The 14,718-nt window shown below is 34.1% G+C and overlaps 2 protein-coding genes and 1 pseudogene across 4 annotated transcripts; 1 reads left to right on the top strand and 2 right to left on the bottom strand.

Moving 5' to 3' along the window:
* LOC133675455 (uncharacterized) lies at positions 1-4,942 on the bottom strand. 2 transcript variants are annotated; one of them, XM_062096825.1, is made up of 9 exons: positions 4,793-4,942; positions 3,463-3,699; positions 2,999-3,272; positions 2,284-2,434; positions 1,471-1,693; positions 1,284-1,375; positions 965-1,100; positions 389-720; positions 1-286 (listed from the first exon to the last, which is right to left on the bottom strand). In XM_062096825.1, exons 1-9 carry the CDS (start codon positions 4,834-4,836, stop codon positions 36-38), a joined length of 1,740 nt encoding a protein of 579 aa, XP_061952809.1. In that variant the 5' UTR covers positions 4,837-4,942; the 3' UTR covers positions 1-35. The 2 variants fall into 2 exon arrangements, with proteins under 2 accessions (XP_061952809.1, XP_061952808.1); XM_062096824.1 differs by having other exon boundaries at positions 2,999-3,275.
* A 960-nt stretch (positions 4,943-5,902) lies between these two features.
* LOC133676150 (putative RNA polymerase II subunit B1 CTD phosphatase RPAP2 homolog) lies at positions 5,903-11,354 on the top strand. Of its 2 annotated transcripts, none has more exons than XM_062097754.1 (8): positions 5,903-6,120; positions 6,801-7,426; positions 7,931-8,119; positions 8,566-9,234; positions 9,329-9,522; positions 9,606-9,869; positions 10,413-10,571; positions 11,015-11,354. In XM_062097754.1, exons 2-8 carry the CDS (start codon positions 6,838-6,840, stop codon positions 11,117-11,119), a joined length of 2,169 nt encoding a protein of 722 aa, XP_061953738.1. In that variant the 5' UTR covers positions 5,903-6,120; positions 6,801-6,837; the 3' UTR covers positions 11,120-11,354. The 2 variants fall into 2 exon arrangements, with proteins under 2 accessions (XP_061953738.1, XP_061953739.1); XM_062097755.1 differs by having other exon boundaries at positions 6,833-7,426.
* An 856-nt stretch (positions 11,355-12,210) lies between these two features.
* LOC133675985 (F-box protein CPR1-like) lies at positions 12,211-13,441 on the bottom strand (annotated as a pseudogene).
* Between the last annotated feature and the right edge of the window lie 1,277 nt (positions 13,442-14,718).

Below are 14,718 nucleotides of genomic sequence, written 5' to 3' on the forward strand. Positions count from 1 at the left end.
TTATGCATCCAGCAAAAAATCTAACCACTATAACATTAATATTGCATCATTTGATTATATTTCATCCTGAGCACAGATAATCTTTTCTGCATGGAAAATTTCTCATCCTTTCTTCCTGTTTTATCCAAGTAGAATACAATTTTCTTTAGGGTTCTCATAACCTCTTCACTCTCATAGCCAAACTCTTTTTCTTGAATCTTTAGAACTTGTTTTAGAAGATCCAACAACTCAGCTTCTGGCTTCCCTAATCTGGTCTGGATGGAAACCAGACAGTCCAGAGCCTCCCCTGCCATACATATCAAGAAATAACATCAGCATTGCTCAGAATCCACAAACTAACTGATCAGATAGCCTAGTTAGATGATTATAAAGGGGAAAGAAGGCTTACCGACGGGAAGAGAATCTTTTCCAAATGCCTTCTCACGAATGCGCAGAACCTCTAGTGTGAGGTGCTCCGCTTCTTCATCCTGATTCAAACGGTAGAGAGTCACTGCGAGGTGCAGCATCGGGAAGGTGATGGATGAATCATCCGGTCTCACACTTTTCATCATAATCTCCAAACTTGTCCTCAACAAGCGCTCAGCCTGGACATAGTTCTTTGATTGTGAGTACGAGGTTGCAAGATTAATAAGGTGTGTAACTGAGCTTGGATGATCTTTTCCTTTATACTTTTCAGTGATCAACAAGCATTCTTCTAGTAGCTCTCGGCCTTCGTTTCCTCTACAAGAAACCATATAACAACAAAAAGGAAGTACGTTAGCCACCTTTTTGAGAAATTCAATAAGGTTTTTTTTTTTTTTTTGGAACAACGAAACGACACAAAAATCGCTTGAAAAGCTCCAGCAAAGCAAACAAAGCCCTAAAGCTTTTCAGCAATAAAAAACAATGAACAGAAGGCCGCCACCTGCTTCTAATCCCTCCAAATCAATCATACAACATAAAAGTTAGTTTTATCTGGCTTTACCTTCCTACAACGTGAAGCAATTCAGCCAAATCTATCCTCATCCTCTCCATGATACTGTCATCTAGAGCCATGTAGTCTGCATCCTTGATGACTTGAAGAGCCTTTCTATATAAATTAATAGCTTCTTCTGCATTCCCTGCAAAACATTGGAATATGAGCAATTAAGTTGATTTAACTGATAAATTTGGAAAAGCGGCAGCGGTAGAGTTTACAAGGTTAATATTGTATTTATCAACAGTAAACTGTTGTAAAGCAGGAGGTTTAAAATCCACCATCATGGGTGAATCTTTCAGTGTGTGAGAGGGTTACACATAGTTACCTGTTGCACACTTCACATGGGCTACCGAACACAAAGCCATGCCAAATCTTCCATCATATTCACCATATGACTCCTTATATATGCTTAAAATTCTGAAGGAAAAAAAAAAAAAGGAACAGCAAGGAGGTGAATAGTCATAACTTAACTTCGAAGATTAAATAAAGACACCAACAGAAAGTAAAGTAACCTATTAAAAAGACTTTCTGCATCAGTGGCTCTTCCTTCCTTGATCAAAAGATTGCCAAGACCAGATAAAGGCACTACCAAATCTTTGCTTTCAGCTCCTCTGCTAGATTCCAGAATACTTATCACACGTTGGTAGACTTCTATCGCTTTGGTAGCTTTTCCAATCGAACCCAGAATTTTTGCCATCCCCAACAATGGTGAGACAAGAAAAGCACTGCCTTTCCCTAAAAGAAAGCAATTTCATAGGACAACTGTTAAGTTTTGGGCTTGCCTCATTATTAAAGAGTTGAAGGAAATCTCAAAGGTTAATTGCAGCATTAAGAGCAGGAATAAAGCAATGTATTTTCAATGGATCAAACCATTTGAGACTCCATCAAACTTCATATCATCACTCAATGTTGATCCAGTTTTCATTTTATGATTATTGGTTGACCTCAGAGTCAATAATGTGGAATTTGCTCAAAACTTGACAAAACTACCATGTTAGTTGGTTCATGAATATAGCCCAAACACAATTAGCATACCATGGATAAATGGAATAAGAAAAATGCAACAGCATGAATTATAGTTGCACTCATGACTTGGGCAATTCTAATTTTGTCAACAACAGGACTGCTAGAAAATTTTAGTATGCTGGGGGGCAGGAAATATGGAAAGTTTACTATAGTGTAATAAAAAATTGAGTCGCATCCAGCTTCAACATTGGACTTTACCTTCTGCTAATTGTTGAAGAGCAATTAAACAAACTAAGTTACAATAAGTAGTATATCAGGCGAACTTAGCAAAAAAGAAAACTAAATTAAAAGGCATTTACCGTGTATTCTCTCTAGAATAGCAATAACTCTTCGATATACAAGCATGGATTTTTCAAACTTCCCCAAAGCTGAATACATGCTTCCCATATGTATTAGTACTGAATCCAGAAGAGGTTCATCATCCTTTAGACTCTCAACAACTTCGTCCAACTGGCCATCCATGAAAATGAAGCACAAGAGAAACAAAGAGATATATATTAAGCATGTATGTTCATTTGTCAACATAAATGTGGGTTACCAGACATTGATTTAATATGTATAAATGTATCAAAAAAAACTGTTGAGGATCAAAGAATAAGAAACAAAATGCAACCATGAACAATTTGATGAGGCTCAAGGCCAATGAAAAAGAAGAACTATCACCGACAACAATTTGACATAGAAATTTTACATGTTCCTATGTTTAACATACCCCATGATCACGAATAGAGACTCATTTTTTTCTCTTAAACTAGAGAGCTAGAATTAACTTAATAACTTATAAGAAGAGAACAAATCTATGTTCTCTATATTTGTTGGTCAACTCAGGTAGGCCTATTCAAAAAATGACAAAATCTAAAAGAAAATTACAAACTGAAGGAAAGAAAAGCCATGAATTTAAGAACAGAATAGCAGGATCAACAAACACATACCACAGACATCAAAAGTTTAACAAAGGATTTCAAACACATGAATCAGATTGACAACGCAACAGACTAGGAAAAAGAAAGTTACCTTGTTCAGGATAAACCCAACAGACTTTAAGTCTCCAATAGCCATGTATCCCAAGGCTACGATGTCAAGAGTAGCAGCTTCTTCAATGCCTCTAGAACCTGCATTGATCTGCTCTTTGACAAATTCATAATTTGCTTGAAGTAGATCCATGGCATCATTTTTGTTTCCCATCTTGATCATCATTTTGACTTCATCAAACAACTCTTGCAACTGTCTCTCAAAATCATTCACACCATCTGAGGGTTTACTTGAGCTGTCAGCCACTGTTTTAGACCTGCTGATGCAAAACAAAAATGTCATTTAAGTCCTTTGACTATTTTAAAAGTTCTAGTCTCAAACTTTGTCCGAGACCAACTACAAAATATTGTTCAAACAAGTTATCCAAACTTTTAAAAAGGTCAGGAAAATATTAAAGGCATCATTTTAAAAGAAAGTCTATTAAATGTATTTGAGTAAGTTTCGACCTCCGGAAGTCATTAGAAGTTGAGAAACCAGGGGAAATGTGATTTTCTTGACATTCCACTTCTGCATTTAATGAGCCAGCTGAAGCAAAAGTTTTCAACATCCAGTGTCGAGCAACTGTTGTAGTGGGTATCATGTATAGTTCGATGCTGCATTTCTGCTTCTGGAGACAAATTGAGAAGCAAGTGATGCCTCTCTGCAAAGACCTTGAATTCAAGTCTACAAACGCTTGAGTTATCCTGGAATAGTCAGATAAGAATATCAAACCATTCATCCATGAAACAGCATCATGAGATTACATGATGTTAAAATTTTATGTCTTACAACAACAAATCTTACATGAATAGGTAGATGTGTAGAAAAAAATATACACATATCATAATGGAATTAAGGCAGGAAGTGATGTTCCATTCAGATGTGCTTCAATCAAGAACCATTTTAAGTACAAAAATACCAAGTCAACTTGAACATTATCAAGGAAGACAGAAGCAACATTTCTTATCCTTCATCAAGCTTATTTGCGACAAATGGTACAAGGAAATAAATAGAAGTTTGAGAAGTATACTAAGAAAGCTCAGAACCGTATCACAAATCACTTCCTATTCCAACTTTAAATTAGCTTTTCTGCAATAATTTAATTGAGCTGACATTGCATTTTGATGGTGCTGACATGAATGAATGTCCTGCTTGGATGAACCACTTTGCAACAAATCATTCCCTACCATACCCATCCCAAAATGGTTGTGTAATACCCTAACTTAAACATGACAGCTCTTCATCTTACAACCAAATTGTCACAGTTTTATATGAAAAACGCATTCAAGGACAAGACTTTCAAGAAACCTCCCTTTGGTCTCTATATCATTGACTAAGCCTAACTTTAATCTCTATTTCAAGCGAAAAAGCATACTAATCCAGGCCTGTTTCCCCACAAACTATTGAAGCAACTACATACAAACTTCAAAGTTGAGCTATATGGTCTCCAGAAATAAGTTTTTTTTTTTTGCCACAAATTCAAAGAGTAGCAACAACAATCACTCTATGAAAATTGAGCAATTTCTACTTTGCAATTCCAAGATACCTTTATTCATTGAGCTATCATTACCCAGCTCAAAAAACTCACCTACTTCAACCATAGTTGAAAAGGGGTATTTTCTTTTTCAGTCCTATGCTAGACAAACCAATTAATCTCAGCCAAATATGAGTGTCATTAGCTAAATATATATATATATATAGCAGACGCCAAGTACATACAAAAGAGTGTCAGCAAAACTGAATTATATATAACGAGAGAGAGAGAGAGGGAGAGAGAGAGAGAGGGAGGGAGAGTACCGTTGGTTGCTTAAAGGAGGGTGATGGAGGAGGGAAACTGCCATTTTCGAGGAGCTGTGGAGAAGACAGAGTGACCTGATTTTCACTGCTTTGGTTTCAAATGATACATTAGAGATAATCTGTTTAAGGTTGTCTTCGGCTTTGATAAGGTGTTAGAGCCCCAGTTATTATTGTAGCTGTTGTTTTTTATATTTTATTTAAAAATATATTAAAATAATTTTTTTATTTTTTTAAATTTATTTTTCATACTAATATATTAAAATAATTTAAATATATATATATATATATATATATATATATATATATAAATTAAAACCATTTTTAAAACATAAAAATAAAATAGCTTTTAAAAATGAAATCAACGCATTATTATTTTAAAACTAGGACACTAATAATTGATCTGAATCCAATCAGCTTAAAATCTAATTTAATCTAAATTTATATAAAAAAAAATTAATGACTCATGTTTTTTATTTTATAAATATTAGGGTTAACTTTTTTAATATTTAATTCTTAAAAACTATATATTTTATGGAGTATATTATCAATTAGTCCCTAGATTTGGAATTAGTTTGTTTTCTGAATTACTTGAGGTGGATTTTCTTATATCATAAAATGGGAATGGGAAATTCAAGGAAATATTTTTTAATTATTTTTTTTTCTCTTTTTAAAGGAAGTCTTGTAAATTTAGAAATTTAGGTACCCATTAAAGGCTGTTTGTTTGAGCTTGCAAGATCTCTTTAGAAATGTGCTTTGGAAGCTCATATTTTTATCCATTACTATCAGATAACAACTAGCAAAATAATGATTTTTATTTTTTATTACTTTTCATTGTTTTCCCCGAATCCCAATATTTCTTATAATATCTCAAAATAACCAATTAAAAACCTTTTAAAAAAAACATTCAAAGGTACCAAAATGCTGATAAATTTTAAAATAAAAGGGTATAAATCAAACACTATTGCATTTATAGGGGTCAAAATGAAGTTTACCCTAATAAAAACACGAGAGCAGGCAACGAACGTGCAAAACAAGCCAAGACAAACCGCCTATATTGTACGGTACCGTTTCATGTACAAACCGCCTATATATATATATATATATAGAGAGAGAGAGAGAGAGAGAGAGAGAGAGGACGAGGAGAAGAGAAAACGAACCATAATAAAATTAATTCAAAAGGTGATCTTTTTCGCCAAAAAATCGATTTGAATTCTTAATATAAACACACAACCTCGAGAGATTGTTGGGTTTGAGGGAAAGTTTTGTTAGGTTAAGTGGGCTGGATTCGGGTTTCTTGTTTTTACTTCTCTTTTGGTGAAGATTTGAGTGTAAGTGATGAAAGTCTTTGTTGAGCTTCTGTTTTTGCATTATTCCTCCTCTTTTGAATGGATAAATATTGGGTTTGAGTTATTTTTGGTTTTGGTAGGTAAAATTGGGGCTGATTTTGTATTGCAGACTCAGTGCTCGATAAAATACCGCTATGAAACTTGAAATTTTTTAATTTGTGGTTTATATGAGTTGCCATTGTTTGAATTCTTTAAAATTGAAGTGAAATTTAACGTCCCGTCAATTTATCACCAAATTTTTGCTAGGATTAGTAGTTTCTGGTCAAGTAGCTTAGTTAATAAACCAGTTTTGGAAAGCTTTGATACGTTACTTTAGGAACCAGTGCAAGTTGCACTCTCTTTTGCTGTTTTCCTTTAGAACTAGATAGAAGAATGAAACTACTTGCTGGGTAGGCTTTGATCGATTGTTGAACTTTGTTATATGTGGACGTTTGTATGGTATAGTTTCAGTAATGAAGTTCAAAGTTTTAGCTCTTTTCTTATTTTTGTGAAATTCTGCTAAATATATTAACTTCAACGCTATTAACTATTTCAGAGGTGATTGAAACGGAATCTGTTAATCTTGTCTGCATATGAAATATTGGCAATGTTAGTTGGTTTTTACACGCTTAGAATTTTTCCAGTTGTATTTTGTTGGAAGTGAATTGAAGATAATTTTGCAGTGAGACCAACTTCATATTTTTTGTATGTGAAGCATCAATGGCGAAAGATCAATCAACTGTTGTTAAGGATACTATTTACAAATTACAACTTTCTCTTCTCGAGGGCATCCAAAATGAGGATCAATTATTTGCAGCTGGATCTATAATGTCGCACAGTGACTATGAAGATGTTGTTACTGAACGAACGATAGCGAACCTCTGTGGTTACCCTCTCTGTGGCAATTCTTTGCCATCTGATCGCCCTCAAAAAGGCCGATATCGTATTTCTTTGAAGGAGCATAAAGTTTATGATCTACACGAGACGTACATGTATTGCTCTTCTAGTTGTGTTATTAATAGTCGAACTTTTTCTGGGAGCTTGCAAGAAGAGAGATGCTTGGTTTTGAATCCAGCAAAACTTAATGAGGTTTTGATGTTGTTTGATAATTTTAGTTTGGGTTCTGAGGGTAGTCTGGGGAAGAATGGGGATTTGGGTTTTTCAAATTTGAAGATCGAGGAGAAAACAGAAAAAGTTGAGGGAGAGGTTTCTTTTGAACAATGGATTGGTCCTTCAAATGCAATTGAAGGGTATGTTCCACAACGGGATCGTAATTCAAAGTCCTTACCATTGAAAAATCACAAAGAAGGTATTAGTACTAAATCTTTGGTTGTATTTATGCTTTTCTTTGGGTTAATCTTTCAGGTGTTGTAGTACTTAACTCGTATTATGAACAACTGTTCGACAAATGGAACTGTTTGTCAAAGAATCAAACTTGCACTTCAGTTGTTGAGATGTTGGGTTTGAAGTTTTCTTATTCTTATCGGTTTCATAAGAAGTAAAGTCTCATCCCACTAAGCTGGCTAACTTTGAAAGGCTTAATTGGGTAGATTTTTTTAATTACTTTCCTTTACTTTTCAATTTTTGATGGGCCCTAAAATGTGAAACCTTTAAGAACTGAAGTTTTTATTTCCTTCCTTTTTACTACCATTTGTAGTTTCTTTCCAAATTTACATAGTGCTTGACTTGTTCTTTTGATACTGCTCTCAGTTATTGACGTAGGATCTCTTCTCCCTTTCTTTTGGATTCAAAAAGTTTTTTGCTGATACCATTTTGTTACTTTTACTGAAGGGTGATTATTTATGCATTGCAGGGCTAGAAGCTAACACTACCAAACAAAGTAGTAAAGAAGATTTTATCATCGATGACATGGATTTCACAAGCTCCATTATCACTCAAGATGAATATAGCATTTCAAAAACTCCCTCAGGCTTGACAGACACCAACACTGATAAAAAAACTCAGAAACCAAAAGCAAAAGGATCTCATAAAGGCTCTAAGGGTCAGTCTTCTGCTCGTGGAATATATTCAATCTTATAGTTATATTTAATTCATATTGTTGACAAGCATGCAATGAATGAAACTTTTATTTAAGTTGCAGAGATGTTGTGTTAGAACTTTGATGTTCAGTTAGAACTTCTCTTATGCATCACTTTTTCATGAATGAAAAATCAAATTCCAATAAGCTGGCTAGCTTTAAAAGGCTAATTGGGTAGAGCTTTCTGTCAATTTTACTTGGGCCCTGAAATGTGAAATCTCTAAGAATTGAAGCTTCTATTTCCTTCCTTTAACACCATTTTGAAGCTTTTTTCCAAATTTACATTATTCATGACATTCTTATTCGCTCACAACTACCATCTGTTCTTTATTAAATTGTTTTATCTTCATTTCCTTTCAATATTATTTTGTCAAACGAATCTCCGAGTGAACTGTATTTATGCGTTACAGGATCAAAAGCTAAAGGTACTAAACAAAGTAGTAAACAAGAATCTTTCATCAATGACATGAACTTCACAAGCACCATCATTATCACTCAAGATGAGTATAGCATTTCAAAAAGTCCCTCAGGTTTGGCAGGCACTACTTCCAAAACAAAAATACAGAAACAGAAAGAAAAGGTATCTCAGAAAAGCTCTGAGAATCAATCTTCTGCTACTAGAAAGGTTGGTTCTAGTAAGACATCAAGGAAGGTGAAAGAAGATAGAAGTAAAGTAGCCATAAAAGATGAGCTTAGCAGTCAAGATCTGTCTTCACCTTTTGATTCCTGTCAAACCAGTTCCATTACAATTACTACTGAAGCTAAAGAAAAATCTGTGTCTGAAAAAGCAGCTAAACCGGTTGAATCATCACTCAAGCCCTCTCTTAAAACTTCTGGTGCGAAGAAATTAACTCGCTCTGTTACTTGGGCTGATGAGAAAGTTGGTAGTTCTGGAAGTAGAGATCTTTGCGAGGTTAGGGAAATGAAAGATACAAAAGCAGGTCCTGAGATTGTAGACAATATAGACAAGAGAGATGATGGTTATGTATTAAAATTCGAATCAGCTGAAGCATGTGCTAAAGCTTTGAGCCAGGCTGCTGAAGCTGTTGCATCTGGAGATGCTGATGCCAGTAATGCTCGTATGTCATCTTACACATAAGTTTGATGAAATTAATTTTTTGGTGGACAAAATAAGATTTTTCTGAGTTTGTGTTGTCTTGCAATTATGTTCAGTGTCTGAAGCTGGACTCGTCATATTACCTCAACCGCATGATTTGGATCAAGGGGATCCCATGGAGGATGTTGATGTGCTTGATGAAGAATCCTCAACTATTAAGTGGCCAGGAAAGCCTGGGATTCCACAATCTGAATGCTTTGATCCTGAGAACTCATGGTATGATGCTCCTCCTGAAGGTTTCAGTTTGGAGGTAAACTCTTGATACTTGTTTTTTAAGCTCACAAGCGTCTGCAATTTTAGATTTACACTTCCTATGCTCTCATGTCTTTCCAGTTATCCTCTTTCGCGACAATATGGATGGCTCTGTTTGCATGGGTCACATCATCCTCTTTGGCATATGTATACGGCAAAGATGAAAGTTCCCATGAGGAATACTTGATGGTTAATGGGAGGGAGTACCCTCGGAAGATTGTCTTGGGAGATGGTCGCTCCTTTGAAATCCAGCAAACTATTGAGGGTTGTCTTGGTCGGGCTTTCCCTGTTGTTGTTGCTGATCTCAGGCTACCAATACCTATATCTACATTGGAGCAAGGAGCGGTATTTATTCTTAAACTATTATTTTATAGCAATAATGGGTATAATCTATTGTGAGAGTAGCATGGCAACAGGATATGGATTTTGGCCTCCTAGATATTGTAAGAGGGGTATTCTTTAAAGCATTTGGAGGTTTATATTTCATTTGTTTTGCAATGATAAGAGGGGTAACCAATGCACTAGGGTAAAAAATAAACGTTAGATAGAGCAATATTATTTGAGCACACTGTTTGAATGATTGAACAAAGTTCCATACTCCTAATTGTGGATATAAGTATGCTCTGGTTAGGTCTGTCATTGACCTGTTAATATCCCACGTTTCACTTGATAAAATACAGCATGTCCTCAATTATGGGAAACACAGTTTATTTTCATTTCTTGCTTTCCATTCAGAAAGGACATCATAAGAATTTGACCTTAACTCAATAGGATTTGTTCTGTGCATCATGGAGTTGAAATAAATGAACAAATATATTAATTTGTCGCCTGCAAACTTGGGAGAAGTATTGTTTGTGATTGGTCTGACTGCTCGAAACCCCTATACAGGCGAACTTGTTGGGTACAATGTCCTTTGTTGATGCAGTTCCAGCATTCAGAATGAAACAGTGGCAAGTTATAGCGCTTCTCTTCATTGAAGCTCTCTCTGTATGCAGGATCCCAGCACTCATTTCATACATGGATAATAGGAGAATGGTGATTCAGAAGGTGAATACTCTTGATATTTAAATCTGGTTTAATTCTCTTGTTAATTTTACTTTAAGGCTGAGATGTTGAAGCGAAGTTCTAAAACAAGAGGGTTGTCTTTTAAAAAAAAAGGATTCTTTGCACATGTGATTAGAAACTAAAATAATTGTTGCAGAATTAAAGCGGGAAGTTATATATGAATCATACATTTTGATTAGGCATCAGCTTCGACAAAATTCAGTGTTTATATTGGAAGCTTTTTTGGGTCTGTATTTAATATAAAGAATAGAAGACTGAAGTGACTCTTTATATCAAATTGAAATATTAGAACTCGTTGCATAAGAAATTTAGCCAGGTAGCGTAGTTGCAGAATCAGACTGGGATTTTTAGTCTTGCTTGAATTTACATTTCAGAAATCCTTTGATGGCATATTTCACTGGATTTGTTGTTGGCTAAATATATAGGTGGTAGATGGTGTCCGCATGAGTGCAGAAGAGTACGAGGTCATGAAGGATCTCATGATACCTCTTGGCCGAGCACCTCAGTTTTCGCCTCAGAGTGGAGCATAGTGTGGTTTGAGAATATTTTATTGTGGGCATCCGAGACATTTTTAAATTCTGATTCTCTGTAAGATTCAGACATCGAAGACATCCTTAAATTAGGAGGTTAATTTTGTTTACTAGTGAAATGTAATGTTGATTGTGTATCAACCTTTTGTAAATATACTCCCAGACTCGATCACAACTTTTACACTTGACAAGGAGGAAAATAAAATCTGGCCAGTCAATCTTTTTTTATGGATTATAGATTTGGTTTTTCCTTCTTTGTGTTTATTTTTTCTTTAATAGACCCTAATAAAATGCTACTAGCTAATTATCCTGCGTATTATAAAGTTTTTCATAAACCATAACTGAAACCCTAATTTTTTTTTATATTTATCAAATGGCGAATTCACTACTTGCACAAGCTAGCAACTTCTTCTTCTTCGTTTTTTATAATCGTTGATTTTATTAAGAACATGGCTATTAAGACAATAGCATCAGAAAACTTGCATTGAGATATAAATTAAAAAAAAAAAACAACATTGGTTTATCTAAAATTTAATATTATCTGCATTTATTAGAAGATTATATCGAATTGCTAATTATTATGTGAATTGCTAATTATAGGATTTCAGCCAATAAAAAAAATGATGAAAAATCAAGAAAGATATATATATATATATATATATATATATATATATGTATATATATATATATGTATATATATATATATATATTATGTGAATTGCTAATTATAGGATTTCAGCCAATAAAAAAAATGATGAAAAATCAAGAAAGATATATATATATATATATATATATATCTGAATATAATATATTCATGCTGCTCGTTATGGTATAGAAGAAAACAAATCAATTAAACAAATAATATGGAGACTAAAGGATACAAAGACATGAGCTCACCTGATATTATTACTAGCTAAGAATATAATTCCTTCTTGCATTTCTTAAATAAATTATTTTATTGCTAGCAGCCTGAATAAGCTCTCAAGTCCAAATATATACTTTAGAATGCTCAGAATTGATTGAGTTGAGTAACAGAAAACTCTCACAAATTAAAAAAGGAAAAGAAGATCTATATAAAATGATCTGTCTAATTAATTTGTGGAGTCCCTATCTTGACTTCTGGTAGGGTAGACTGAAACCAAGCTCTCCACATAACTATGAGCACTTCCAAACCTTTTGGCTTCATCTAACACAACCACTTTCGATTGCTTAGTCGAGAGATTAAACAAGCTCAAGCCATCCCTCTTGTAGTTCTCCGAGATTATACTTTCTTCATCGACCCAGAACCCTAAAGGCAGCAAGCCAACATCAGAAATGGGAACGGAATTCTGACTACATGTCAATACCTTTGTCCAAGACTGCTCGTTGTTCATTAACCATATATCAACCTTGAACGATAAACTAGGATATGGGATCCAGTAATTATATTCGAATACGCAAATTGCAGGCAATTCTTTGTACTCCATCAACTTCACTTTCTTAACGAGATATTCAGGAGAGGAATGATAAGGTATAGGTGCAGTTTTCACCTTGGAGAAGGTGTCATCGCCCATGTCAAACCTTATAGTAAATGGTGTTTCTCGAGCAACTGTTGCCATGTGATACCACACTCCTTTAACAACCACCGGTTTTGCAATACCGTAATCATATGAAGGAAGAGTGTCCTCCACCTTTCTCCAAGAACCTGTGCTCAATGCAAGAACCTTAGCTTCCTGCTGGCCATTCTTTCTGTAAGCAACTTGGAGCAGTTTGTAGTCGTTTATACAGTGATCGATGGAAACCAAACCCTTGAGCTTGACTGTAACAAATCCTGTTAGGAGGTAACTCTCGGTATTGCCTTGTTGCTGGATTCCATAATATATGAGCTTTAAGATCATTAGATATCTTTGAACGGATACTTAAACAAACTAAACCATTGCTAGAACCCACAATTTCAGCTGCATATTTACCCGCTTCCAGTGCGAATGGCATGCTGCGATCATCAACTCTATTTATTCCTCCGGGAAGCACTGATATGCTATATAATTCTCGCCGCTGTGCGAGCATAACAAAGAGTTTTCGTTTTGAGGGATGTTGATAATGGCTGTCAATAAAGTTGGAGCTTGTAATGACATCAAACCAAAGTTTAGAAACAGTCTTGAATCGAAGCAAAGATTGCACTGGTAATCTTAACAGAATCTCTCTAATTATATCTTCAGGCCAAAAGTAGTTGTAATTCCCCATTTGAATATAAGATGATCTTCCTTAGAAAACTGATCAGAGAAAAAGAGAGTACTGAACGAAGAGAAGGAACAGGATCAGTGAGGGGAACGTAATCAGAGGGTATTTTTAATGGGAGTTTATTTTTAGTGTTAGGGTTTAGGCTTGATAAGAGTTTATTCTTAGGGTTAGGGTTTGGGAGAACGAGAAGAAGAAGAAACAATATATACGAACATGTCTGGTGTATTTTTTTTTACTTGGTTTCAATTTAAATTTAAATTTCTCATCAGTTCAACTCATTAAAGGAATCATACTTGCATTTTGTTACGTTTCTACATATCCAGGGCTGGAATATCATAACCTAGTCCGTACGCCTCCTTGCTCATGCATGATCGTCGTCTGCTGTAATCTAGCTAGTCCGTCTTTAATTTGATATAGCTAGTGAATAAATTAAGTTTACAAAATCAAATAATTGAATTATAGAAAAATAAATAGATGCAGGCATCATCAACTGCAAGGATAAAATAAAATAAAGCAAAAAATTGATGACAAGAAAAAAAAATGGTAGAATAAACAATGTCATCCGATCTAGGGTTTCACCAATACATCAATATATTTCTAACTGAAAAACAAGAAATTAAATCAATGTGTGAAATTATTAAAGATTTTTTTTTATGATAATCAGCAATATTATTATTGATGAAAGCTAGCCATAAGAAAAATTAAACAAGAGAAATTATTAAAGAATTAAAATTGTTTTTAGAACTCTACTTAACAAATTAACCTTTTATTATGATATTAAAAATTCACTACATGTATTCATGAAGTAAGTTTAAAGTTTACAATTTATTACATTAGAAGTAATGAAAAGAGAAATAATTTTTCAATTGCTACTTCTTCATTACAGAAATTAAGATAAACAAACTAAAATTAATGTCTAAAATTATTATATATTTGAAGAAAAAAAAAGGGTTTGAGAGTTTTGATTGGACATCCACCAGACTGAGACAATATAATTTAAACTTGAGGTTGAGTTCTCTCTAATCCGAGAAGATTGATGCATAAGATTTTTTTTCTAAACACTATTTTATATATTAACAAGCATAAAAAATTATAAACTCTGATTTTTCGGCCACCACAATAATTAAAATTCAAGAAAAGCCAAGTGATGTGTCATCTGCCGCTTAATAAACAAAAAAAAACCCTTCAGCTTAGCCAAGCGGACTTTGACTAAAAGACCACTTGGGCTTTTTTTAAGATTAGGGGTGCTAGGCCACCTAAGCTCGTGGGCCTAAGCTTTTTTTTATCTTTTTATTTTTTTTGTGATTTATCTTTTTATTGACTTTTTTTAATTTTAATAGATTTTTAACAAATTTATTTGATTTTTTTTACAATATGAT

Source organism: Populus nigra, chromosome 16 (genome assembly GCF_951802175.1).
Source record: "Populus nigra chromosome 16, ddPopNigr1.1, whole genome shotgun sequence".
Taxonomy (NCBI): Eukaryota; Viridiplantae; Streptophyta; class Magnoliopsida; order Malpighiales; family Salicaceae; genus Populus; species Populus nigra.

Coding starts and splice junctions, on each gene's coding strand:
- LOC133675455 (XM_062096824.1), bottom strand. CDS start 4,836: ATGGCAGTTTCCCTCCTCCATCACCCTCCTTTAAGCAACCAACG. Junction 1,376..1,470: donor GCAGAAAGTCTTTTTAATAG/GTTACTTTACTT, acceptor TTTTTCCTTCAG/AATTTTAAGCATATATAAGG. Junction 1,101..1,283: donor CCATGTGAAGTGTGCAACAG/GTAACTATGTGT, acceptor AATGTTTTGCAG/GGAATGCAGAAGAAGCTATT.
- LOC133676150 (XM_062097754.1), top strand. CDS start 6,838: ATGGCGAAAGATCAATCAACTGTTGTTAAGGATACTATTTACAAATTA. Junction 7,427..7,930: donor ATTGAAAAATCACAAAGAAG/GTATTAGTACTA, acceptor TATGCATTGCAG/GGCTAGAAGCTAACACTACC. Junction 9,870..10,412: donor CTACATTGGAGCAAGGAGCG/GTATTTATTCTT, acceptor ACCCCTATACAG/GCGAACTTGTTGGGTACAAT.